This window comes from Cryptococcus neoformans, chromosome 3, assembly GCF_000149385.1.
Source record: "Cryptococcus neoformans var. neoformans B-3501A chromosome 3, whole genome shotgun sequence".
In the NCBI taxonomy this organism is placed as follows: domain Eukaryota; kingdom Fungi; phylum Basidiomycota; class Tremellomycetes; order Tremellales; family Cryptococcaceae; genus Cryptococcus; species Cryptococcus deneoformans.
In genome coordinates this window covers 1,430,907-1,456,709 of record NC_009179.1, presented here as the reverse complement: position 1 = coordinate 1,456,709, position 25,803 = coordinate 1,430,907, and the positions used below count along the sequence as shown (strand labels likewise).

The window sequence follows — 25,803 nt, the reverse complement described above, 5'->3', positions numbered from 1 at the left end:
CCACCGGCCCTCATGGTAAACTCTCCCCCACAAGGCCTCCCGCCAATAAAGCTCAAGCTCTCTCTCACAAACATACACCAACCCTCCACCCCTACTCCCACACACAATAAGAAGGGCAAGCGCGCCGCTCCTCCCATAGACGCCCACGATGCCAACTCGTCTTCCCTTTTGCCGCGCCCCAAACTCAAGCCCAATGCCGCCGGTCCATCCGCCTTCCGTATAAGTCTTCCGGCGGTAGGGTCTTCCACTGCGGACCTTTCAACTGTGGCGACTCCTGCCCCGTCGACTGCATCTTCCCCTGCCAACCCCATAACTCCTTCGGGGTCTGCATCAAAAGCCCAAACAAGTCCCGGTAAGAAGTCATCTATCAAGAAATCTGCAAAACCCTTAGCGTCCAAGAAAAAGACTGGCCCTAGACGGCCGCCGTCTGCCATCCCTCAAAGATTGTTGTCCTCAACTTCCACTACGCCGTCAAAACCCAGTGCTGCTATTCCCGAGACACCCACACAGGTCAAGGCTGAGCCCGAAGATATATCGCCTGCTTCTTCGTCCATTCCGCCAGCTGAAGAAGTTACTGGTATATCAACACCATCGCAGAACGGCGGTGAAGAGACCCCTGGAACAGGCAAACGACCGACCAAGTGGATGCGTGTGAAAAAGCCATTGAAAGAGCTTTTGCAGAAGATTATGGTCGAAATTAGAAAGAAGGATGACTATGCGCTGTTTGAAGAACCTGGTCAGTCCTCTTAAACCTTGATTTAAAAGTAGGATTTACGCTGATGAGCATATAGTCGACCTGGAGGCTTTCCCTGACTATCTTGATGTTATCGGCGGAGAAGATAATATGATGGATATGGGCACCATGCAAGCCAAGGTTGATCGCAACGAGTACCGAAATATTGAACAAATTGAGGTGAGTACCCTACTATGTACTGCTATCAGCTCCTTACGGGTGACTACTAACAAGTAAATTGAATAGGCTGATCTTCGAACACTTGCAAGTGCTGCGCAAAAGTTCAATCCGCCCGGGTCAGTCCCTCACAAATCGGCAGGGATCATCCTCGCCCATGGTCTCAAGCACATTGAACGTTCTCGCCCTCTTGTTTTGACCCCTCCTTCCAGTCCTCGAGACTCTGCCACACCCGCCAGAGCGACATCTGTCCTTTCTACCCGCGAGTTGACAGCCGCTCTGGAAGAGAGGAAGGCAAGGGACGATGTGCCTCCCCATCTTTACATTCCGGAAGAGATGCTTTCTTTCCCACCCAACAGTGTTATGGCCCGAGCAGTCGGGTGGAATCTCAACGGAGGTAAACGTATGTACAACAAGCGTATCTCTCGTGCGCGTGAAAAGTTTGGCGGGAAATGGCGTAACTGGACGACAGACGGTAGTCGCGATATCGCAGAAGCGGATGATATCCACTTGCTCTTTGATCCGTGGCGGGTGAGGACAGGTGAAGAATGGAGAAAGGTCCCTGACTGGCAGGCGCTGAGGAATGAGACAAACTGGTGGGAACTGGAAATGCCTCCACCACCACCCCAATCAGCGGCTCAGCAAGCTCCCTTACCGTTTAATCCTGGGGAGCCTCGATTGGATAAGGTGCCCCTCCATGATTTTGTCCCTTACGATTTCGGCCAGTATCCTTCCATATCATCCGAAATATCCTTCTTACGTCAGCGTATACCGAATTTATCTGAAGAAGAAGATATTCTTTCCGAACACATCCGGCCAGTTTATCCTCGATTAAAAAAGGGTGAATCAGCCCCACCACCTAATCTTGTAAATATATATGATGGGCCGCTCAGAAGAACAGCAGGCGATTGGGTGAGGGAGATGGCCACTGGGGGCGTGATAGGGGAGGCATACATTGATAGTCTTAATAGGTTCGTCAAGGGAGCGATGAAGGAGGGTGCCGAGAAGGATTTGTCTGGCGAGCAGGATACCAAGCCAAATTTGGGAAGCGATCAGCTTCCACTGGACGAATACGTCATGACCAGCTACCACACGCCCTTCCTCCAAACTTCTACCCGACAAACGATTCACGACACCCTTGGCCATCTTTCGCCTTTATCTACACGTCCCGATTACATCCTTCCTTTGGCCAAAGCTGCATATGCCCGTGTCGCACTTCGTCTGCTCACGGGCCCATCAAATCCCATGGATATCAAGCCGCTCTTGCGGGAGGAAGGTGATTTCATGTACCAAGGGGTCGGTGGCAAGAGTGGAGTCAATGTTGGATTGGAATGGACCGGCGAGGAGCTGAGAAGGCTGGTAGAGAAAATGAGCGTTCAAAAACAATACCTGGCCGGGAAGCGGAAGAGGGAAGAAGGAAATGGGGTTGAAGGGGAGACTAAGAGAATCAAGATGGAGGCCGATTCAGCAGCTGCTATCACCGATAAACCGTCTCTTATTTCCGAGTCGGTTACCTCTCATCCCCCTCAACCACGAGACGCAGCTGTATCAGAAGAACCCGAGAAGATTAACGATGAAGAACTGAAGCGTCTCAGGTTGGAACTCGTAGCGCTCAGTAAATTCTACCCTCTTCCAGCGCTGAAGAAAATGAGCAAGGAAGAGGCTGCAAAGTTGCTGCCTGTGAATGTGAGAGGGTTGATGTGTAGACCTTAAGGCGGTAGATATAGTCGGGGAGCACGTAGTGTTTCTTGAATAGCCCGCCAAGAACTGCAGTTGTAAAACAGTCATATGCATTGTACAAGTATACTGTATTTGGTCGTTGTACATCAATCAGTAATGGCACAAAACCTGCTTGTTGCCACTAGTGATTTTTTGATTTTTTTTTGGCTTGGGTATCCCAAAAAGGTAGTACAAACGCAAATTGCATATATATTCTTCCTTTATCTTCTAATTAATGTATCACACCACATATCACAATTGAAAAACGGACCAAAGACTCGATTAATTACGAACTAGTGAACAACCCCTATGGGAGATGGCTAGAAAGGAAGAAAAAAAGGAGAAACTGTTGTATGTACCTGGTCGTAGCGATAGAAAAGTACAAGCTGATTCGAAATTGGAAGATCGTGACAAACAAAGCTATTGAGGGTATGATAGTGCTGGTATTTAAATGCGTATGAGGTTGATGCAAAGTGCCGTGGCGCGCTCTTGCCAATGCGCCATTTTTGTGGTAGTAAACGACCTAAATAGGTGTTAAACAAGGTGGATTGCTTATTGAATGTCAGAAGAGGGCCGCTCGTTGAGATTCATTAAGAGGGTCTGAAGGCATCGCTTGGTAACCATATCGCCCTTGAGAAGGGGGTTGAAGGTGTTATCCTGCAAAGCCTTTGGAAGGCAGGCACGAAGAGCCTCTCTTGCCCTGCGGATATCGCGATGAGCCCGACAGTTGTGACCATGTTTGGAGACCAACGACGTACCTGGGGTTGTCACTCATCCTCAAATAACATCTAACCACATGCTTTAACAAACGAACCGCCTGACTCTCCACAAGAGCGTCCACCATGTTGGCCAACACTGTCCCAACCGCATAAAATCTCTCATATGTTTGGCAGATATATTGTAATCCCAAATCATCTGCGAGGATCTTTTGAACGATAAAGATGGCCACAGTCTTGGAAAGTTCCGAGCCAGTTTCCATTATTCTGAGACACAGAGGAATGATTTCGGTAGAAAGAAGGAAGTTGATGACATCCGAGTTGTCATTTTGCTGTACATAAAGTGAGCAAGCTACCCGCAGCCCATACCGAGATATTCTTACTTTGACGAGAGCACCGATAACGCCCAATGATGTTAATCGAAGATACTCAAACGGTCGGGTTTTACTGGTCGTGTTGAGAAAGGGATATAAAAACAGGGGAATGTGCGCTATTTTCCTTTAGCCTCCGTAGTCAATGTACCATTTCATGTGCTCACCATTTAAGAACAGTGCTCTTGTGTCGGAATGGCTCGCGACACACTGAAGGAGAGCGAGCGCATTGCATACCCGGTTGGAAGCATGCGCCGTCAAGGATGGCGGGGAAAGAGCTGGATAGACGGCGACGATCTCGAGCAGCAGGGAGCTCATGATACCTGTATCACGTCAGCCTACCTTACATCCATTGTCAAAAGACGCACCAAAACCGCCCCAAAGGACCAATGCCAAATCTTCGTAAAGCTCTCTCTTTTTGCTCAATTCCAAAAGCGCTGCCTCCCGTGTTTCTGGCTCAAGCAACTCGGTGATGAGGATGTAGATCTTCTCCTCGTCGCTCCCTGCAGGGGGCGGCGCGCCGTTGGGCATCAGAAGAACCTTGCCTCCGGCCGCAGCGCCAGCGACGCTACCGGTGCCAGGTCCAGCCTGGGTCTGCATGGGCGGGTTGATGGACTGCTGGGAGCCGGTGGGCGGTGGCGGATTGTTCAGGTGTTGGGCGAGATTTTGCGGGAGCAGTGGGCCAGAGGCGGATGCGCCCGGCGTGGTCGACTGGGCTGCTGCTATCTGGGGGGTGTGTGCAGCATTCTGCCTCGTGGCGTCTGCGGAGGGCGCCGAGTAGGGGAACTGGCGCCTGTCGAAGAGGTAGGCGGGGATGTTTGACGCCGGCTGGAGCTGCTGGCTCATGTGCTGGGGGAAGCTCGGCGTGGGCGCCCACGTGTGGGTGGAGTGCTCCGTGTCCGGGGTGGAGGGGGCCGTCGGGGGGCGGTGCAGAGACTGGTGCTGGAGAGGATGGTGCTGGTGCTGGTGGGGGAGATGGGGCGGGGCGTGCGAGAACATGGTGCGCAAGGAAGAGATACAACAGACAACTCCCCCCTGCGGATATCGCCTCCTTAACACCTCCCTGGCGGCGTTTGCCGCTTGTGGCACATCACCACTTCTTACTCTTGATCACTCACCAGCTAGGCCCTGCACCACTCCATAGCCATAAGCATGCAGGCCCCGCAGATGTAAGCTCAGCGGACTTTGCAGCAGCCCGCGCTGACAATATGCAGTCGTCTCAACGAGAGACAGGCTAACCCAAACCCGTCAGCAGTTCTCGCAACTGCCCATCGAGCTACTGTTGACTTCTCTGCAGCTATGTGGTATTTATTAGATCTCTTCAGAACAAGGCAGACCATACAGTATGCGGTTTGCCAGCTTATGGGGTGCTCACAGCTGACATTGTGTCTTTAGGATGCCGAGGACATATTGCGAGCCGTTGGTACGTGTTATACTAGTTTCCGCTTGTTCATACGTCGATCAAAATAGCTCATAGGCAACTCCAAAAGCTGCTCAGGTAGGTCAGCATATCCCGTAATCGCCACGGAGTGGATCTCATGCGAGAGTGCAGATGAGAACAATCATGAAAGACCGCTTCATGCAAATTGGTACTTTGGAAGAAGCCGAGTTCAATCGGGTAGTAAGTCAACCTCGACAGGCGACTGGCGAATCGGAAAAGGCTGATGCTACAAAGTTTGCTGGCAGGAACTGGAATCACGGACAGGTGGGGATGATTTGGCACGTCCAAGCCGTTGTCGTTTACTCACCAACTTTCCAGAGCATCGAGCTAGTATTGAGGGGTCCTTCCGGGCGGTTCTTGCCGTAAGATAATAATATGTGCAAAACACAGCTGTGTACTGAAGAGCAATCGTCAGGATGCCTTATATCATTTCAGTCATGTGCCACGAGGTAGGGTTAGTTCACTTTGTGCGATAATCTGAACTGACAAGTTCTATGCCTTACTGAAGATGGCTCACATCGAGGCAAGTCGTTTCGCTGACAAGCAAATAGTAAATAATAATGCCATTACAGCAAATGAACCACGGGCCAAAGTTCCAAAAAGTGCGAGTCTATGCAGGAAATAATCAAAAATATACACTCATCTACTAATAATACAGCTAATGCGAGAGATCCAAGCCGATGTTGCGAAGCTACAAGCCCGTGGCTATTATGGTGACGGTTTCTGGTCCGACGGGAAACGTTTGGCGGATAGTGTCCGCATGGGCGGTGAAGGGCTTCGACCTTCTGATTTCCCGGAATATATCTGTGGTGTCAGCTCATCGTGCGTACACCTCTGTAACTGCAGTCAATTCGTACTCTTAACTTTTATGCCAAAGGGATGCCAAGAAGGCTCGCAGAGGACCTCGGCGGCAGGCAAACCGTACAACAGGCCTTGTCAAAGGTGAGGCCTCACACCGTTCTGGACGTCAAACAGAATACAGGAAAAAAGCAGGGCGAAGGAATAATGCGGATATGGGAGATAATGGGTTGAGGTTGGATGGTATACGAGGTGAGATGATCACGCCGCTGTGGTCTTTTCACAATGAATTACTCATATGAATATAGTTATTACGAAACAGGATCGCGAAGAACGGAAAGCGTTTGTAGACGACAAAATACAAATGCTCACTCGGGGCGGAATGCCTCTGGCTCGCGCCAGGAAGCAAGCGGGAGAGATGTGGGAGCAAGAAAATCCTTGGTGGGCTGAGAGTAATACAAGAAGCAAAGTGTAGGTGTGGGCAATGATTAGCGTTGAAATGTCTGGCTTAACGATGTGTGAAACGTTAGTGCGAAATCCAAATCAGCAGCAGCCTTAAGAGCTGAAGCGGCTGAAGCTCGTCTGCGTGCGCTTGCTGGTCCGTCACGAGACACCAAGCATAAACTCGAACCCATGTCTTCCAATTCAGAGGACGAAGATGAAAGTAGCGACGACGGAATTGAAGAGATCCCTGATCCGCATTTGAGCGTTGAAGATCGGAAGAAGGAGATGGATGAAATGGACGAGGAAGAGAAAGATGGGTTAAGGGGTGGATGGGAGGATTACATCACTCCTCCTAATGTATATCGGCCCATCACTTCTACCAACTCCTCGGATTCTTCAGAAACCAAACCTTCGGTGAAGCGCCCACCGCCAGAGTCATCCGGTCCTTCAAAAATACGCAAATTGCAACACCAAGCCCCTCTACCCTTTACTACCAAATCAATCAAAAAGGAACGTTTAAGTTTCCCAGGCGAGTCAACTTCAGCCTTGGGGGGTAGACCATCTATCATTTCACCCGCTACCCCACAAATGAGCAAGGAATTGGGTAGGGGAGAAGATGCCTTTCCACGAGAAGACGGTCAACCAGGATGGAGATGCCGCCTCTGTACTTTTATAAATCTGATGGATCATGGGAGATGTGGTACGTTTTTTTCTAATTTTTTTTTAAAAAATACGTTGCGAATGGAAGGCCCAGTAGGCTGATACAAGATACTTTTAGATATTTGTCAGGCAAGGCCGGACGGGACATTGCCTGAGGATGTACAGTCTATCATATAGATGTTGTTACAAGTAGATATTTTGGCGTGGATATGGACCTAATGGGGGAAAGAAAGCCAAGCTTTACTTTGTCTAGGTTCTTGCCCATGGTCCACAAAAAGGCCTCTGACGACGATTTGCAGTTGCTGTTATATCATGAGAATAGCAAGTGCTTATGCACTTATAAGAGTTATCAACCAGTAGTCATCTGCTATAGGCTTACAATATTTGGCTTATCATTTGCAGTATGTTCGACTGTATTGAGTATATATCTATAACTTGAGGAGGTAGTTATGTAACAACAACGCCAAATAACTACGTAGTAGCACAAAGCCCGGCGGGCTGGCTGTTCGTTAGCTCGCTCTTTCGTTCGTTCTCTTTTTTTTTACTATCCCCACCTTTCCTTTCGAACCCCTTTCTCAAAATTACTCCTTTCAAATCTGGCTCCCTGTATGGTCATCACACATCATTAAATTTAGCTTATGTCCTCTGTTATACAACTGCTGCCTGTGACGGGCTTTTGCTGTGTACCGCCATCGATCGAGCTCCGCCAAGCTAAACCTTTACATCCACACTTATAAACTCGTTATTCGACGACTACTACAACAGCAGCCGTATTAAGACGCGCTGGACGCTACTCGTTGCTACGCTTTCCTCTTTCAAGCAGTCATACCTCGGGCGGCGGTATGTCTCAACTACTATGGATTTCTGACGCCTCGCCTCTTTTTTTCTACTCACCCGCTGAGGCGTACTTTGCTGGTCAAGGGTTGAACTCATGGGTAGGTTCAGCGGGCTTAAACTCGACTACCACAGTCGCCGCCGCCAATGGGGGAGGAGGAACGACGACGTATCATTCAACAACGGGCATGGCTGGGGTCACAATACCTGCTATATATGGTCTGTGTTTCTTTGTCTGAGAAATCATCGGATCGTCATTATATCTGACTTGACATGTGGGAACCGCGTAGCTACTTCATTTGTTCCAATATTCTCGGCCCCAGACTCATACGACGTCACCATGCAGCAAAATTCCAACGATCCTCAGGACTGGAAATCGGGTCAAAACTGGACGAGCTCGGGAGGAGATTTTAGTGCACAAACTTTTACCATAGAAGTCTCCTGTCAGGGCGACTGTGACGACGATTTTACCTTTGAGGGAGCGTGGGTGGAGACAGAGCTTGCTCCAGAGGGGTGAGTCGGTACTATCCGTCAATATGAATGATATGAAACACTTATAATTGATTTGATGTGTCAGTTCAGACATAGAGAGCGTGTCATTGGATGATTCTTCCTTATTGATACAGTACACAGGCTTCACGTCCGTGGAGGCTAATAGCGAGCTCGTGCAAGTATCGTCTTCAGATTACAACTCCTCGCTGTCTATGACATCAACCGCAGGAGCCACGGCTCAGGTCATGTTCACTGGTGAGACTTTTGGGACCAGTTGCCAAGTTTATTATAATACTGAAGCTGACTTGTATGATCGACCAGGTGCTTCGGTAATGGTATCAGGGGTCTCATGTCCCTTCTGTTCAACATTCTCTGTCAGTTTAGATTCGAAGACTGCAGCAACGCTTGATAGCGCCAACAATGCCACTGTGCATGGAACCTTACTTTATTTTGCTACTAACTTGGACACAAGCGACACTCATACTCTAATTCTTGAAGCTGAAGGCGGAGGAACTTTAGTTATTGATGAATTTACTGTAAACGGACCTAAGGGAAGGGTTGGATTTATGTAGGCTGTGCCCGATTTCATAAGAGTATTGAGTGAGACTCACCATGTGTTTGTATAGTGGCACGGTCGATGGACTCACGACTACAGTCGGTCCATCAAGCACAGGAGTAATCAGCAGCGATGGCAGCAGTAGTAACACAGCAAGTAATAGTGGGGCCACTGCCTTGTCGGCGGCTACTGAAGGGGGTGCGCCAAACGTCGGTGTAATCATTGGCGCCATTCTAGGTTCACTAGCCGGTGTAGTAGGTCTATCATCGAGGACTGGGATATGCAGACAGAGAGACCATGACTAAAACGGTGAACAGGCAATCTTGTATTTTCTTTGTCGAAAAGCTGTTCCTGCCGCCAAGAGCAGTGAGAAAAAGAAGATGGATCCGTGGGATGAGGCCAATTTACTACAGAATATGAAGAATGAAGGAGTCCATGTGACAACAGTCGCTAATCAACGCTATGTCTATCGTGGGTATCATCAACTTTCTAATCCCAGTTATCAGATACTGAATGATCCTCAAAGCCGGATTAATCGCCCATAGTGATCTGACGAAAAAGTAGATCCTTGCTGGTCTTCAAACTATGCATAACCCTTTACATCTCACCATCCTTGCTTCTGACCCATCCCTTGAAGAATCCTCTCTATGAGCGCCCTTTTCATGTACTGTTCTCTTGCCAGTGACCTGATGGATTTGAGATATCGGTCAAGATCGACGCGTTCCGCGTCAAGGGCTCGAGTCATATGGTAAATTGTATCTTCGATGGCGTTATCTTCCGCTACCAAGTCCACTAGCCTGATAATGCAAAGTTTTAGTATGGTTGTACAAAGGGATGGTAGTCGCAACTTACTGATTGTGTACAATGGAGATCCCACACACAAGTTCGTCGACCGCCACTTCGCCCTTGGATTCCAGGTCTGCGACTCTTTCTCCGCCCTTGGCAACCACTTCCTCCATTTTCTTGCCCACTGAATCGCACACCTTTTTCACAGCCTCAAGTCTCGCCATCTCATCTCGTATCGCCGGTTCACCAGTCACTAAATCTTCTTGCCTTGCTCTCAGGTGCTCCACGGATGAATGAAGAGAGTTCATGAGAGGAGGCAGGGACGCGTTGAGGTGTGGGAGAAGGATGGAGTGGAGGTGCAGGAGGGAGGGAGGAGGGGGTTTCGAAGGCGGAATAGGTGGAGGGCCGGATGCACCATCCGATTCGTTGCTGAGGACCGTGGGTTGTGTTCCAGGGGAAGATAAAAGATCCTGTGGGGGTTGCCGTGGCACTGGAAGGCTTTGAGATTTCTGAGCCTGATGTGGATGAGACGGGGGATGGTTTATCTGTTGACCAGGATGAACAGCATTATTACCATTCTCGCCTGATGGAATAGGCCAGGGTTGTCCTGCTGCTGTACTTTGGGAGCTCATCATACCAGCTGGAGGTGGTGGCCTTGATGCAGGTACTCCTTGCCATAGCTGTTGGGGTCCTGTATAATGCTGCTGGAGTGACCCTGCAACTTGAGCTAATGGACCTACACCGGAGTAAGGTCTCTGAGGAACAGGAGGAGCAGATGCCGACGGGCTTGGAGATTGGGTTTGGCGAGGTTGATTTGACATATATTGTGATTCTCTAGGAGTTTGAACATGTTGCGGCGCGGAAGACGTCGGCGGAGAGAGTTGACGGGTGGGATTATGGGAGTATGGATGAGGCGGCGGAGTTGGTGCTGATCTGTAAACGGGAAGTATCTAGATGTTTATTAGTCCATATTCAAGGTGAATGCAGCAAATCTTACTTCTGGATTCGGATGACCAAAGGTCGGCCGGGTAACGGGAATTGGGGGCTGAGGGGCTCCTGTTTGCCCCTCTGGAGTTGATGTGCGAGCCCCGGGTGGCAAGCCTTGACTCTGGGAAGGTGTGGATGGCTTAGCATATACCGGTGGTGCAGCTGAAAACACGTCTGCTAAATGTTTCAACAGCATGTCAAGATTCTTAACCTGGTGCCTGCGTCAGTGTCGCGTGCGCTCCTGTTGACATCAAGGCAAACGCACCTCCCAAGCCCTCCACCATCCCTCCACGACTTCCTCTCTGACTCTGCCTGATGGCTCAACCTCTCTACTTTTCCTCACACCCATGTCCTTGGTTGGCATTACAAAGATTAAGGGAGGAGCGCGTGGGTACTCATGAGGTACCCAGAGATGTATGGGTATCTGGTAGATGGCGCCACGGTAGGTGACTGGGAGCGTTCCATGGAGGAGGAGAAGAAGCGCGGTATGTCCCGAGTCAAAGGCTATACAGTGTCAGGACGGGAGTCGAACCAGTGCTGTGCGGAGACTCACTGAAAGCGTCTGTCTTGACGGCGAGGGTGCGGCGTTGCTGGAGGACGTGGAGGACCTCCTGTGTGATGGTCTCACGGGCGGGGAAGGGGCGGAGGACGGAGTGAAGCCAGTCTCTGGTGAGACTGAGCGAGGACATCGGGGGCGGGCCGTGGGATCAGGCGGGGGCGGCTGCAGGCGAGCTGCGAGTCAGAATACCATTACCCACACAGAGAACCCCTCGCTCTTCGTGGTGGAGGTCTCATGCGTATTACGTAACTACCAGACACCCTCGACGGACATTGGCCGACCTCCGACCAGGCTGGAAAGCCCTGCAACTCTTGCATGGTGCTGATTCGCCTCTGTATTATATAATTAAGGCAACAGCTGCACGTATTTGTATAAAAGTCTGCATATGCATCAGCCAGTTCATGCGACGGCTTGCAGCAGGAGTTTACTACGCTATTACTCCATGGCCACTTCCAAAATAGCCACCCAAGTAGTGAAACATCTATCAAACCCTAGCAATGCATATACCCATGCCAACTGTCAAGGATCGAGGAGCGCGGAAATTGTCGATACGAGCGGTCGAGCGGTTTAGCGGGAGGAGTCCACTAAATTACGGTTTTTGTACAGCATAATAATAAGAAGGCGCTGCCGTTTCGGTTCATGATGCATCCTAAGCAGGCCTGTACGCTCAGGCTGGCTGCAGTATCGACGGACACGGTCATTCCGACAAAAAGATCACGGAGGCCAATCAAGGAGGAGACATATCCCACCACTATGCATCGTATGATGTCGTCGTGTAAAATTGGCGCGTTTGGATTGGTCGGAGAGACATGCGCCACTAATTTCCTTGTCGGGTGAAAATGGAGCAAGGGTCGCTTTAAAAACCAGTGTTTTGCGGCGACCCCTTTCTCTTTTCCTCATCACCTCAAATTATCCAAACCCTCAGCCATGTCTTGCCCCTTCCACACCACCACAAACACCTCCAACCGCAGTCCCTTGCCAGACCGTGCACTTCTCCTCGCAATGAAGTCCCAGACAAACACTTTCATTCTCGGCACGCGCAAGTCAAACCTCGCCCTCGTACAAACAGGTCACGTCGCAGACGATCTTCGACGTCTCCATTCCGGCGCAGGCAGCAAATTCGGCGAGACTAGAGAGGAAGGTGACGATGCCGAACAAGGTGATGTGCCTTTTGTGCATCCCTACACTTTCTCCATTGAGTCTATGACCACTGTTGGTGACCGAAACCAGACTACCCCACTCCACCTCCTCTCCCCTTACTCCTCTACCCAGCCCGCAAAATCCTTATGGACTGATGAGCTCGAAGCTCGACTCATCAACGGTCACTTTGACATGCTCGTGCACTCCCTCAAGGATGTGCCTACCGTTCTCAAGGACGGATGCGAAATTGGATGTATGGCTAAGAGGCATGATCCTCGCGATGCTTTGGTAGTCAAGCAGGGATTACCGTACAAAAGACTGGAAGATTTGCCCGACGGAGCTGTTGTCGGTACAGGTAGTGTGAGGAGAGTAGCGCAATTAAAGAGGGCTTTCCCCAATCTCGTTTTTGAGGATATGGTAAATTTTGTTTTTGCTAAAAAAATACCTTTTATGCCATGCTTACTGCCGATATGCAGCGCGGAAACCTCAACACGCGATTCAACAAACTGGACAACCCCCAATCGCCATTTTCTGCTCTTATTCTCGCCATGTCTGGCCTCGAACGTTTAGGTATGGCCCATCGTGCCACGTCGCCCCTTTCCTCTCCAACCCTCATGCACGCTGTCGGTCAAGGTGCTCTTGCCATCGAAATTCGATCCACCGACCCTCGCGTTCGAAACTGTTTAAGGGGATTAGGCCATTGGCAAACTGAATGGTCTTGCGGTGCCGAGAGAGGTTGCTTGAGGGTTTTGGAAGGAGGCTGCTCTGTCCCGGTCGGTGTAGAGTCTGAGCTTGTCGAGCTTGACGAGGACGAGGTTGCTGCGCATCCCGAACTACTTGAGGGTGTGGAGGATCCTTTCAAGGGCCAAGAAGAGAGTCCTCTTGAAGGAGACTCACCTATGCTGTGGTTCTCTGGTCTTGTAGACACTACCTCCGCCCCTACTCCATCCACGCCCACTTTCTCATCTCACTCTCTCCCTCCACTTCGAACACGCCTAGCGAAGCTCACTCTCCATTCTTGTGTCACCTCTACTGATGGATCCAAACATGTCCTTTTTACCCCTCCTCCTGTCCTTGTACGATCATACCGTCAAGCAGAGCAGTTCGGTGAAGAATGTGCTCGGAGATTGAGAGGGATGGGTGCAGGGGAAATCTTGGATGAGATCAACAAGCTCAGGAAGGAGCGAGAGTTGAGGGACTTGGAAAGCGCTATCGAGAGAAGTAGAGCGGCGCAAGAGGAGAGTGAGAAGATGGGGTTGGTTCAGGATGGCACAGCCGAAGTTGTTGCCTAATAAAAGCGTCTTGGATTACAAGCGGGTTTAACGTGTATGGTTTATTGTTGATTTTGTGTGTATTATTCTCGATTTTCACTTTTTGGGCGGGCATGGGCTTGGGTTCTAGCATATACTCATACATAGTTTGGTTCTACTGGCATGTATACTGGCAAACTCATAAACTGGATGTAATGGCCATTAAAACCCGTCGTCTGCTCGACAACCTCTGCCCTCTATCGTACCAGTACTGTGGTGTGTCCGACGCGGGAGCGGAATCAAAAGCACGTGCGATGACGCTGCATCATGTTGCCCCCGCAGATGACTACTTATTACTGCTTGAGATCTTTCGCTCTTTTGACCATAAGAAGAACCGGCACGGGGAACATCCATAACCATTACGTGCTGTTCAATTCCTTCTAGATCTTTACAAGTTTGTCCCTCTTCGGATACGCCACGTTTCCGCTCCCTATATATAAGGACACAACATCACCTTTAATTCCCTTCAATCGCCAGCTGAGCGTGACCTGTTCAGCCGTTCACGATGCAGGCGCTCAAGAATGCCGCTCTTGGCTTACTGAACGTCTACGTGTCACCATATGTGGAAAATCTGAATGCTCAAGACCTATCTCTATCGCTCTTCAGTGGTAAGTCGTATCATTTACGGCCTCAGAGCGTAAGATCTCAGTCGCTGAACTGAATTCCGATCAGGTAATCTTCAGTTCCACGGATTGCATCTCAAGAAATCATTGTTGGAAAGGTTTGGTCTGCCAGTAGAAATTGTGGCAGGCGACATTGGTACACTGTCGATCTCAATTCCATGGACCGCCCTCAAAACTCAGCCCGTCAAGATAGTCATCGATGACATCTACGTGTTGGCGCGAGCACGACCGCCAGGAAAGGTGGATCCAGAAGAAGACGAGAGAGTGGAACAAGCAACGAAGCAAGAAAAACTCAAAAGCGCAGAGGCAGTAGATAGTGCCGCCAGCCAGATGGGGCCGCAAGGCGGCAATGAGGAGACCAAGCAAACTTATGTCGGCGCGATCGTGTCCAAGGTGGTTGATAATGTGCAGATCCACATCAAGGGCATCCATATCCGTTATGAAGACGGCACCAGCACTCCAGACGTAAGTTCCATTACACAGTATACAAGCAACAGTACTGACACGATTTGAAGCATCCTTTCGCGGCGGGAGTGACGCTCAATGAATTCAAAGCAGTATCCACCGATGCCAACTGGATGGAGGCATTCATCCACGACAGCCTTCATGGCGTTCACAAACTTGTTCAGCTTGAAGCCTTGGCAATCTACTTTGACACTGATACTGAGAGTTTGGAAAAGGGCCCGGAAGAACGATCAGAGACAATACAGGCTCTCAAAGACATGGTAGGTCTTAACATTAGAATTTTGAACCCCTCTGACAAATTATGTAGCTGGATGGCCCACACAATCACCAATACATCTTGAAACCCGTCACTGGAGAAGCCAGGGTAAGTTGCTTTTCCTTTATCTTCTAGTTGTATCTAAGGATCCTGCAGGCGATTATCAACAAGCACATGTCAAACGATACTCCCAAATTTGATGCCCAAGTGATCTTCGACGAGATTGGCGTAGTCATTGATCGTGATCAGTATAGAGATGTCTTATCCGTCATTGACGTATTCCACTTCTATCGCCGAACTCATCAATATCACAAATTCCGTCCATCAGAAGAGCAGTTCAAGGCCAATCCCGCTCAGGCGCGTTTAAAGTTTGCTCTAGAAGCTATACGGTCCGAAGTGCACGAAAGAAACAGAAGGTGGTCTTGGGATTATCTGCAAGAGAGAAGAGATACAAGGAAACAGTATGTCGATTTGTTCGTCAAGAAACTTGCATTGCCTGAAGGGAAGCAACTACCTGTGGATGAGGCGACCGCCTTGAGCGGTATTGAAGTGAGGTCATCGTACGAAGATATCCGCTTCTTCAGATCCGTCGCTAGAGCCAAGGCCAAGAAAGATGCTGCTACGCGCAGAAAGATGGAACTGGAAAGGCAGAAAAACCAACCTCAGACTCAAACTTGGGGTCAATGGCTTTGGGGGCCTTCTGCGAGATCCTCAGACATCGATGGTGGTATATCCGAGGAGGAGAAGAAAGAGCTGGACGATATCATAGACTACGATTCTTCGGCCGCTCAAGAGACGATCGAAGCTACCCCTCGCGACTTTATGAAGGCTCGTGTATCGGCCAAGCTCAACAAGGGGTCATTTTCACTCCGCACAGATCCTCACGGAAAGTGCACAGATGTCATGGCACTTGTATTTGACTCCTTCTCTGCCGACGCTGTCCAGCTTACGGACTCTATGAAGGGCAAGTTTGCTCTCGGTGGTTTTCGTGTGTATGACGGAACTACTCCGGACTCCTTATATCCCCAGATCGTGCACGTCAAAGACCTTGTGAAGAATGCAGGCGGTCAAGCTCGGCAAGCTGGCCTTAATGAGCAAGGCATACAGGCTGCTATGGATGCGGTTGAAGAACACCTCACAGACGATAAAGATCCATTCTTCTTGATGGAAGTCGAACACAACCCATTAGATGGCAGAGCAGATAACGCGGTGACTGTTAAGATGAGACATTTGGAGATTATCTACCATCGTGGATATGTGGAAGCTGTAGTACGATTCTTCAGACCGCCTGAGAGCCAGCTTGAGTCAATTGGAGCTTTGCTGGACGCTGCAGGGCAGACTTTGGACGGAATCAGAAAAGAAACTCGAGCTGGTTTGGAATATGCTCTTGAGCAGCACAAAGTGAGTATGTTACTCGGAAGTTGCGATCGATTCTGACGAAATACCTTAAAGACGATCGACCTTCGTGTTGACATGAATGCCCCTATCATCATCATACCCATGGAGTGAGTCTCTTCTGCACCACTGGGATATGGCCATAGTCTGACTCTCTCCTGTAGTGTCAAGGTCAAACAATCCCAAACACTTGTTCTCGACGCCGGTCATATTTTTGTCGGGAGCAAGCTAGCAGACAAGGAGCAACTTCAAGAAGTTCAAAGCAAGCGGGGTAGACAATACAATGAGGATGACTATAAGCAGTTGGAGGACTTGATGTACGACAGGCTAGATTTGAGATTAGAATCGACCCAGGTATGTGTATTTTCTCTTTTCTACATATCAAAGCTCAAACATTCTAGCTTTTGATGGGCGATGACGTCGAAGCTTGTATGCGAGCATTGGAGGACACTCACAGCTCCTCGTCCTACGAATTTCATATCCTTGAACGAATCGGCATGTCGTTTACGGTGCAGAACGCTATTGTTAACGCGCCCAACCTGACGAGATTCAAGGTCGCCGGTGAATTGCCCGAGCTCCACGTTAACTTTTCCGACCGAAAGTACCAGGCTCTTATGAAGTTTATCGATGTATCGATCCCGAAGTTTGAAGGTGATCAAACTCAACAAGAGCATGTTACCCCGACAACCGCTGCACAGGGTCGAAGGCACTTTGGCCAGAGAGAGATTGAGGAGTACAATTTTGAAGATGACCGGTCTATTATCTCTGCGAGAACCACTGAGGAACGAGACACTCTGGATGATGGTAGCTCAAATGGTGATAAGGGGGACCGATTCTACGAGGCCCACGATCAACAAACGGAAGTAAGTCCCTTTGGACCATACCACCGTCAACTCATACTGATGAAGTACAGAGTCAAAAAAGTGCTCTTCGACAAGTCACATTTGAGTTTTCTTTCTCCGTCGGCAAGCTTCAAGCATCGTTGTTCAAGTCGGTTTCGCCGACTACGGAAAGACCTTTGGCGGACGCTGTGCTCGAAGGCTTCGGTCTCACTTTTGCTCTACGTAAATGGGACATGTCTGTGGACCTATTCCTTCGGTCTGTTACCCTTGCCATGATTGAGCAGGGCAGTGCCCGTCGGCCACTCCTGTCCTCCGCAAGTGAGGGCGGCAATTCACCTTCCGATCTGAAGCTGGTTCAAGTCAAGTACCTGAAGGCTCAAAAAGACTCGCCAGAGTTTATGACCAAGCACGAAGGGGTTGATACCAGCATTGACACTGAGCTTTCTACATTCAAATTCACGATATCTCCTGAACCTATTCTGTACCTCTACGACTTCATAATGACCACTTTTGTACCCAACAACCAATCATCAGTCAACCAGCCATCTCAAGGCGTAGAAACTCAGGTACTGGGAGTGGATCAAGAGGAGGCTCAGCCTTCTACAGATAAGATGCGCATACGCGTGAAACTTACAAGCGCACAAGTCGCCCTCGAAAACAATGGCAACAAGTTTGCGCTACTTGCCTTACCATCAGCGGATGTAGCCATTTTGCTTCGCAATGGTGGTCTTCGAGTAGGGGCTCGCCTCGGTAATCTTTCTCTGGAAGATTTATCCCCAGAACCTGTCGCAGACACTTCATTCAAAAAGCTTCTTTCCATCGAGGGCGGCGAGTTGGCAGACTTCAGCTATGAGACTTTCGACCCAACAGATAAGGAAACGTTCCCGGGTTACAATTCATCAGTCAACCTTCGCGCCGGTTCTTTCAAGTTTACCTTTATGGAAAAACCAATCAGTGACTTGTACGCTTTTGCTACCAAATTTGCTCGTATGAAGGCTGTCTACGACGCCGCCCAACAAGCGGCTGTGCAACGCGCGTCAGAAGTCACACGAATGCACTTTGACGTGGTCATCAAAACTCCAATCATTATTCTTCCTCGGGACGGCATTACCTCGCCCGATCGACTCATCCTACGTTTGGGAGAGATCATTGCCAAGAATGAGTATTTTAATGACCCCGACGATACTAGTGCTATCGACGCAAGTTTGCGTGGGATCAACGTGGCGTCAGAGATTATGGTTGGGGACAAGAAGGCAATCCTGCAGATGATAGATGACGTGGCCATCACTGCGAGCATCAGACAAGCAGGCGGTACAGCCCACAGATCCGATCCTCATCATGCGGACACTGAAATTACTACCAACATGTCTGACGTAAAGCTTTCCCTTACTCAACGGCAGTATGTGCTCTTGATGTGTGTTTTGGAGGCTCTTCCTCGTGCACTTAACGATGTAAGCGACGCCGAGACTCCTGCAGAATCCTTAGAGGACACACCTGAAACTTCTACTCCTTCAACTCCAGATTCTGTGGAAATACGCGAGGCGACGGGGGTTAGTCTTGAGCCGGAGCTGGTTGTTTCCCAAGACCAGCGACAATTGGATGTGAAGCTCTGGACGGCGTTCGACTTTGTTTTCTCAGTTGATACCATCGCGTTAGAAATCTATTCTGTGGACGCCATCACCGAGGACGATTTGAAGAGCAACAGCATAGCTCGATTTGCGCTCGTAAAATCCCATCTCGGTTTCAAGAAATTATCGGACGGTGCGACAGAAGCTGAATTTTCCCTCAAAACACTCTCATTCTCCAATACTCGAACGGGTAACAGCGTATTTCGTGATATCATTCCACCTGCCAGTCACGAAGGTAACCAAATGTACGTGGAAAGTTAAAGCGTTATCAATTTTTTGCTAATACAAGGTTAAGAATGCTGCAATACACAATGACAGGCGGGACGGATCCGTCAGCTCTGGCCATTGTCACTGTTGATAGCCCTCAATTGATTCTTGCTGTTGATCCCCTGGCTGCTCTTCTCGAGTTTGCTGTTAGCCCGTTTAAGAAACATGCTGACGCCGAATTGCAACCTCAAGAGAATGTAGAGCAAGCAGATGAGTTTGAAGAAGGCCCCAAGCAAGGTGCATCCCTTTCATTCCGAGTCGAGGTCGTGAAAGCGACTGTTGTTGTCATTGCCGACGATACCAATCCGAAGACTCAAGCCATTCAACTCAACATTAAGGAAGTTTTGCTTTCACAGCAGAGTATACTCGCTCTCAAGGTTGACAGAATTGGCATGTCTTTTGGCCGAATGGATCGTCCCAATGACAGAGTGAAGTTCCTCGACGATCTCAGCATGGCTTTGTCTCTTGACACAAGGCGGAAGGGATCTCAACAGATGACAAGCTTCGAAGTAGAAATTCCCGACCCGGTCATCTTCCGAGCGTCGTACACTAACATTATGCTCATCATTGATATCGTGAACAAGGCTACTACAGTTGCTGCTAAAGCATTAGCACCAGCCGAGGGAACAGGAAGAGCAGAGAAAGATTCAAAATCTTTGACGAAAGATAGTGCTTATGGAACTTCTTCAGCTGCCGTCATGGACCCTAGGCGCTCCAGACGCCGTAGTTCTGTCACTCGTCGGACGTCCATCAGCAAGCGGAGACGTTCCTTGGAAGGACCGCAAGTGATTATCTCAAAAGAACAAGTAAGTAGCGATATTGTGAATGCAGTTTAATAATATAACTGACTGTCTCTAAGCTCGAAGCACGTGTCAATGGCTTCCAGTTCGTTCTTGTCGGTGACCTTCAAGAAATGCCTATGGCTCACTTATCTACCGATGCTTTTAACGTGTCAATCCAAGACTGGTCTGGAGATGTAATTCTTCTTTGCCCTTTTTCTCTGTTGCTGTCACTGATTGTCGCCTGTAGCTGAAATTGGCTACATCTATTACTACCTCTGTTCGGTATTTCAACCTGGCCAACTCTTATTTCGAACCGTTAGTAGATCCTTGGAACTTTGATCTTACAGTGAGTACTCTCTCTGTCATACGTAACTCGCAATGCTTAACGGTCCCAAGGTCAACCGTGTGTCTGCTGGCCCCCAGAATAGCCCACTTAACGTCAAGCTCAGCGCTCGGGAACGTCTGGAAGTCAACCTCACTTCTGCTTTCATTGAGTTAGCTATCACTTCAATGACAATTTGGAGCAAAGAAGGGGAGCGGGCTATGGCTGGGCGGGGATCCGACGCTCCTTTCAGAGTTCGAAACTTGACTGGTTTGAGTATACTGATATGGCCAGAGGCAACAGATCTCGGGAAGGCTGTTACTGGTGTCAAGCGGCTGGATGATGGGGCTGATGTGCCATGGAGATTTGAGGACCGTAAGCATACCCGAGAAGTAAGTATTTATAGTATCGACTGCATCTTTGCTCATACTCTAGTATAGAACATATCGGCTGTTCGACACAACTCTCTAGGCATACAGCTGCAGGACACACCATGGGATCCTTTGCGTGATATATCAGTAGATAGAGCGGGTGACCACATCCTCACTCTTCGCCCCCGGCTTGACAGGGTTTCACATCAGATTGCCTGTGAGATCAAATTGGTGAATAACATCAAAGTCATCACATTTAGGTCTACCTTAAATGTGGAAAATAAAACAAGTCTGCCTGTAGAAATGATTGTGGTCGACTCTCATGGGAAAGCAGCATCTGCAGCATTGAAAATAAATCCAGGCGAATCATGTCCTCTTCCTCTGGAAGCTGCTTTTGAGAAACGATTCCGGTTGAGACCGTTGCGTGAGTGCTCTTTGCCTTTTTTATGTCGTTACTAACCCGTTGCAGGGGGATTCGGTTTTGATTTTAGTTGGTCGGCTCCTCTCCATTGGAAGACTTTGTTAGCAAAACCGATTCGGCCTATCAGTTGCAAGCATCAAACTCCAAAAGAACCCGCTTTCTATTTCCAGGCCCAAGCCAACTTCGATCCTAAAGACCCCGCTGCGAGAATTTATCCTCGTATGGCTCTAGTCCTACGAGCACCCGTGGAACTTGAAAATCTATTACCTTATGACCTGAAGTTCCGCGTGCATGACAAGAACAGTGGGCTTAGCTCCAGCAGTTTCCTAGTCAAGGGTGGCTCAAGCCCTATTCACACTGTGGAATTGTCTCATATGTTCCTACTCAACGTCACACCGGAAGAGACAAGTGAGTTTTTAAGTCTATGAACGTCAACGACCTGTTTTTAATGCGATCTGTAGGCTTCAAACAGAGTGAATATGCTATCATTAACACAGACGACCCTGAGCTGCCGATCGAAGATAACTTCCAATTGACAGATCAGCAAGGGTTAAAAACCACATTGAAGCTTCATTATACGTAGGTGATTAGTTGTACCAGGTTACTTCCCTGCTAATGGATTTCCAAGTACGTATCCCAACTCTGGAGGAGCCTTCAAAGTGCAGATTTACAGTCCTTTTATATTCATGAACAAGACCGGTCTTCCCTTTGATCTTGCTGCTAAGACTTGGGCAGGTGGTCAGAGGCCTATCGCTGGACGAGATCAATTTGAAAGTGAGTAACAATGGCTCACTGAAGTGGAAGCAGGTGGAAGCTTATTGTTTATCACAGATGACTGGCAGAATGAAACGCCCACTCCGTTTTGTGAGTATGCAAACGGCGATTAATTGGTGGGATCAACTGACGTTATCAAAGTGTTTTCATTCCCAAACGAAGATCGACGCAGCCGACTTCATATCCGAGTCAATAACTCGAAGTGGTCTCAAGTAAGTTGATTCTAACGTGAAGGTTATGTCTGCTTGATGCTGATTTTAGACTTAGCCTGTATCTTTCGAGCCTGTATCTGCCGACATGCAGATTGTAGTGCCCAGTGCATCTGGAGATAATGATAATTACGTCGGTCTATCATATGCGGAGGGTATAGGAAAGGTATGTCCTTTTTTGCAATGAAGTTAAAGGTGATATTAATAGTATATGCAGTATAAACTGACCAAGGTAATCACCATCGCTCCGAGATTCCTGGTCAAAAACATCTACTCCCGTCCCATAAAGATCCGACAATATGGAACCCGCCATGAGTATTCTGTTGGTGTCGGTGAACGAATTGCAATCCATCAATTGCAGCGTGGGGCTCCTCCTCAGTTAGCCATGGCATTTGATGAGCCGAACGTAACTTGGTGAGTGCTTCCGGACAATGTATAGGTGCGATACTGATTATAGAAAAGGTCCGCGCCATTCAATATTGCTGATCTTGGGCGCACTAATATCACTGTCAGGCGACAATCAGGGAGTAATTCCAAGACATATCTAATGCGTGTTGAAACGCACTTAGAAGGTTCTAGTATTTTCCTGTATGTCTCGAAAGAGAAGGATGATGCTTGGCCTCTCCGCTTGCGGAATGACACAAATCTGTCGCTGGCTTTCCAACAGATCGTTAGTGTTTTGGGCTTTCGTTGTTGGTTTTCAGTCTGTTAATGATCACATCAGGACCATGATCCAGCTTTGACTGACCGAGAAAGGGCACGTCCTGTACATTTCCTGCCTCCCCGCTCCGTGCAGAACTATGCTTGGGACTGGCCTACCGCTGGCAATAAACGAATCAAGCTATACGTTGACCCTGGGAACACTTCGAGTGGTGAGAAGGGAGTGGAGCTTCCCAACGCAATCGACATGATGGCCATAGGAATCCAGCCACCTATGAAAGTACCTGTGAGTCCCACCATGATGTTATTTGCCGTGTGCCCGCTGATCACACTCAGTCCACCGCCGCCAACAAACGTTCTACTACCGTCTCGATTGATGTACGAGCAGATGGCGGGTCACAGCTCCTCACCATCTCTCCGTACAACGAGGAAACCAGTGTATACAAACCAACACGGCCAGGGGCAGGCATTAGGCGTAGCGAGAGTACTACTTCGCTTTCATCGTCGACTGTGGCGTTTGAGACCATCTCAGTCAGCGAAAAGCCGACGATGAATATTACAGTCGAGCTCGAGGGTATAGGTATATCAGTGATAAGCAGACGGCCAGACGAACTACTCTACTTTTCTCTGAGAGGGCTCAAACTGGGGTACTCGGACTATCCTCAGTACTACGACGTTTTTGTGGACTGCAAGTGGATACAAATTGATAATCAACTTTTCGGAGGCCTGTTCCCCATCATTTTCTACCCCACTGTAGTGCCCAAAGACGGCAAGGAACTTGAATCGCACCCTACACTCCAGTCATCGGTCACCGTCCTAAAAGATCAATGTATGTGGTAGTCCCTACTTAATGACGTTTACTTATATGGTGTGTAGCCCATGGTGTCATCTTTGTTAAATACGCAACTATACTGCTGCAGTCGATGACTATAGAAATGGACGAAGACTTCTTGTTCGCGCTTCTTGACTTCGTCAAGTTCAAAAACGCTTCGTGGAAGGAAGAAGGACAAGAGTGGGTATCCTATTTCTAGAGTGATGATTTGTGGTTAACAACTGTGTATAGTGTCCTCATCGAACATCCCAAAGATATCCCGGAGCCTGACATATCAACCACTAAGGCGGACGTCTTCTTTGAGGCTTTGCAACTCCAACCAGTGGCTCTTGAACTATCTTTTATGAGGACTGATAGAGTCAATGTAGACGAAAAGTAAGTCTGTCACGCAGCTGAGAGACTGCTCCCTGACAATGTCCACATAGAGTTTCAACCCGTAATCCCTTCTATTATGCTCTAAATGCCCTAACCATGACGATTGGCAATGTCAACGCAGCCCCGCTGGCTTTCCGTGCCCTTTTCCTTGAAAATGTGCGACTGAGCATACCGTCGCTCCAAGAGCGCGTCATACTGCATTATCAAGAACAGTTTATCTCTCAAATCTATCGAGTACTTGGCTCAGCCGATTTCTTGGGCAACCCCGTCGGCCTCTTCAACAATATTAGCTCTGGATTTTCCGATATTTTCTACGAGCCTTATCACGGTATGGTTATGCACGGCAACAAGGATATTGGATTGGGAATTGCTCGAGTATGTTTCGGGGCTATGCTGTGGGGAGACCGCTGACATATAGAATAGGGTGCAACAAGTTTTGCCAAGAAAACGGTGTTTGGTATCTCAGATAGCGTCACCAAGTTTACAGGTAGTATTGGAAAGGGTTTGTCAGCAGCAACGCTTGATGCGGAGTTCCAAAGCAAACGGCGGATGACACAAAGACGTAACAAACCCAAGCATGCTTTATACGGCGTTGCAGCGGGTGCAAGTGCGTTTGCCGATAGCGTTACCAGCGCTTTTGAGGGTGTGGCTGTAAGTGGATTATTCAAACCAAAGAACTAGTCAACGTTAGCGATACTGACAGGATGGACTTGTAGTCAAAGCCCATGGAAGGCGCTGAAAAGGGAGGTGCTGCAGGGTTCGCCAAGGGTGTGGGCAAAGGTTTCGTGGGCCTTTTCACGAAGCCCGCTGTTGGCGTGATGGATTTCCTATCTGCTTCGACCGAGGGCATACGGAACACCACCACAGTGTTTGATCAGGCCGAGCTTGATAGGGTCAGGCTTCCACGTTACATAGCATCCGATGGTGTTCTACGAGTAAGTTCATATGCGCAATATAGCGATGTGTCATAGATAAGGAGCTAATGTTTCATCAAGCCATTCTCTGCTCGTGAAGCGCTTGGCCAATCGTGGCTGAAGGATCTTGGTGAGTTTCTGCCATGTGGAACAAAATTAGATCTGACGATATTTCGATAAGACGCCGGTGCCTTCTTCCACGATTCTTACATTGCGCATATCGATCTTCCTGGCGATGACGCTATATCTATTCTGTCCAACAACCGCATCCTCCAAGTGCAACTCAGGAAATTGCGTGTCATCTGGCAAGTGCCTTTCGAGGAATTACAATCATTGTCGCTTGAGGCCAATGGTATCAATCTGGTGAATCGAGATGGACGAGGTGGACCGTTCTTGCCCATACCAGATCAGAAAGCTAGGGAATGGTATTTCAAGCAGATTGGCAAGTGAGTATCGTCGCTGTTCAGCTAGTGCGAAATACTGAATTTTCGCCAGGGTTGTGGTTGCTTATAATAAAGCACACAGTCAAAGGGAGGATTGATTAATGCGTGCAGTTTTTAAGGACTTGCAAGGGAAAGCAGTGTGAAAATGAGAGTGTAGTTTGTATATCGATAATATCATAGAGTAGATTACACAGTGTTACGAAGAACTTAAAATGTCTGCTGGTGCATTGTACTTTCTCCTGGTAGTTTCTATACCCAATATACATGCAAAGTCCATGACCAGATCAATAGGTTTAAAAAGGCGCTCTTTGAGCACGCTTGAATGTTAGGGAAATAATAAAGCTTGGAAGGCTATGGTAGAAACGAATAAGATATATACGACTATGCGAGGAGTAATGGGACTTCTAATCTTCTAAATGGGATAATTCATCAACTATGCTGAAAGGAGCGTAACATGGTTGGACAAAACGCAAAATGAGATGAATCCTCGTGATGATAATA

The 25,803-nt window shown here is 48.7% G+C and overlaps 7 protein-coding genes across 7 annotated transcripts; 5 read left to right on the top strand and 2 right to left on the bottom strand.

Moving 5' to 3' along the window:
* Nucleotides 1–12: 12 nt before the first annotated feature.
* On the top strand, nt 13–2,623 carry CNBC5020 (hypothetical protein; the record flags this gene model as incomplete). The annotated part of the gene is made up of 3 exons (XM_771354.1): nt 13–736; nt 792–913; nt 980–2,623. The coding sequence occupies 3 exons, from the start codon at nt 13–15 to the stop codon at nt 2,621–2,623; spliced, it is 2,490 nt and encodes an 829-aa protein (XP_776447.1).
* Nucleotides 2,624–3,181: 558 nt separating this feature from the next.
* Nucleotides 3,182–4,715, bottom strand: CNBC5010 (hypothetical protein; the record flags this gene model as incomplete). The annotated part of the gene is made up of 5 exons (XM_771353.1): nt 3,182–3,329; nt 3,388–3,677; nt 3,729–3,835; nt 3,884–4,039; nt 4,085–4,715. 5 exons carry the CDS (start codon nt 4,713–4,715, stop codon nt 3,182–3,184), a joined length of 1,332 nt encoding a protein of 443 aa, XP_776446.1.
* A 153-nt stretch (nt 4,716–4,868) lies between these two features.
* On the top strand, nt 4,869–7,236 carry CNBC5000 (hypothetical protein; the record flags this gene model as incomplete). Its single annotated transcript, XM_771352.1, has 14 exons — nt 4,869–4,885; nt 4,931–4,963; nt 5,014–5,059; nt 5,112–5,139; nt 5,207–5,214; nt 5,269–5,519; nt 5,573–5,606; nt 5,666–5,680; nt 5,730–5,759; nt 5,816–5,979; nt 6,035–6,207; nt 6,264–6,426; nt 6,486–7,099; nt 7,178–7,236. The coding sequence occupies 14 exons, from the start codon at nt 4,869–4,871 to the stop codon at nt 7,234–7,236; spliced, it is 1,635 nt and encodes a 544-aa protein (XP_776445.1).
* A 665-nt stretch (nt 7,237–7,901) lies between these two features.
* On the top strand, nt 7,902–9,486 carry CNBC4990 (hypothetical protein; the record flags this gene model as incomplete). The annotated part of the gene is made up of 6 exons (XM_771351.1): nt 7,902–8,112; nt 8,184–8,406; nt 8,471–8,640; nt 8,707–8,953; nt 9,012–9,195; nt 9,259–9,486. 6 exons carry the CDS (start codon nt 7,902–7,904, stop codon nt 9,484–9,486), a joined length of 1,263 nt encoding a protein of 420 aa, XP_776444.1.
* Nucleotides 9,487–9,545: 59 nt separating this feature from the next.
* On the bottom strand, nt 9,546–11,403 carry CNBC4980 (hypothetical protein; the record flags this gene model as incomplete). The annotated part of the gene is made up of 5 exons (XM_771350.1): nt 9,546–9,738; nt 9,794–10,677; nt 10,725–10,925; nt 10,980–11,218; nt 11,268–11,403. 5 exons carry the CDS (start codon nt 11,401–11,403, stop codon nt 9,546–9,548), a joined length of 1,653 nt encoding a protein of 550 aa, XP_776443.1.
* A 797-nt stretch (nt 11,404–12,200) lies between these two features.
* CNBC4970 (hypothetical protein) lies at nt 12,201–13,705 on the top strand (the record flags this gene model as incomplete). The annotated part of the gene is made up of 2 exons (XM_771349.1): nt 12,201–12,830; nt 12,890–13,705. 2 exons carry the CDS (start codon nt 12,201–12,203, stop codon nt 13,703–13,705), a joined length of 1,446 nt encoding a protein of 481 aa, XP_776442.1.
* A 523-nt stretch (nt 13,706–14,228) lies between these two features.
* CNBC4960 (hypothetical protein) lies at nt 14,229–25,400 on the top strand (the record flags this gene model as incomplete). The annotated part of the gene is made up of 31 exons (XM_771348.1): nt 14,229–14,331; nt 14,396–14,811; nt 14,862–15,071; nt 15,119–15,175; nt 15,224–16,468; nt 16,520–16,572; nt 16,627–16,816; nt 16,864–17,325; nt 17,376–19,177; nt 19,228–20,005; nt 20,059–20,175; nt 20,229–20,327; nt 20,378–20,695; nt 20,744–21,098; nt 21,144–21,503; nt 21,557–21,674; nt 21,724–21,869; nt 22,011–22,081; nt 22,137–22,244; nt 22,296–22,492; nt 22,541–22,767; nt 22,816–23,024; nt 23,075–23,567; nt 23,615–23,750; nt 23,802–23,945; nt 23,996–24,320; nt 24,369–24,596; nt 24,662–24,880; nt 24,941–24,989; nt 25,041–25,305; nt 25,355–25,400. 31 exons carry the CDS (start codon nt 14,229–14,231, stop codon nt 25,398–25,400), a joined length of 9,546 nt encoding a protein of 3,181 aa, XP_776441.1.
* Nucleotides 25,401–25,803: the final 403 nt, after the last annotated feature.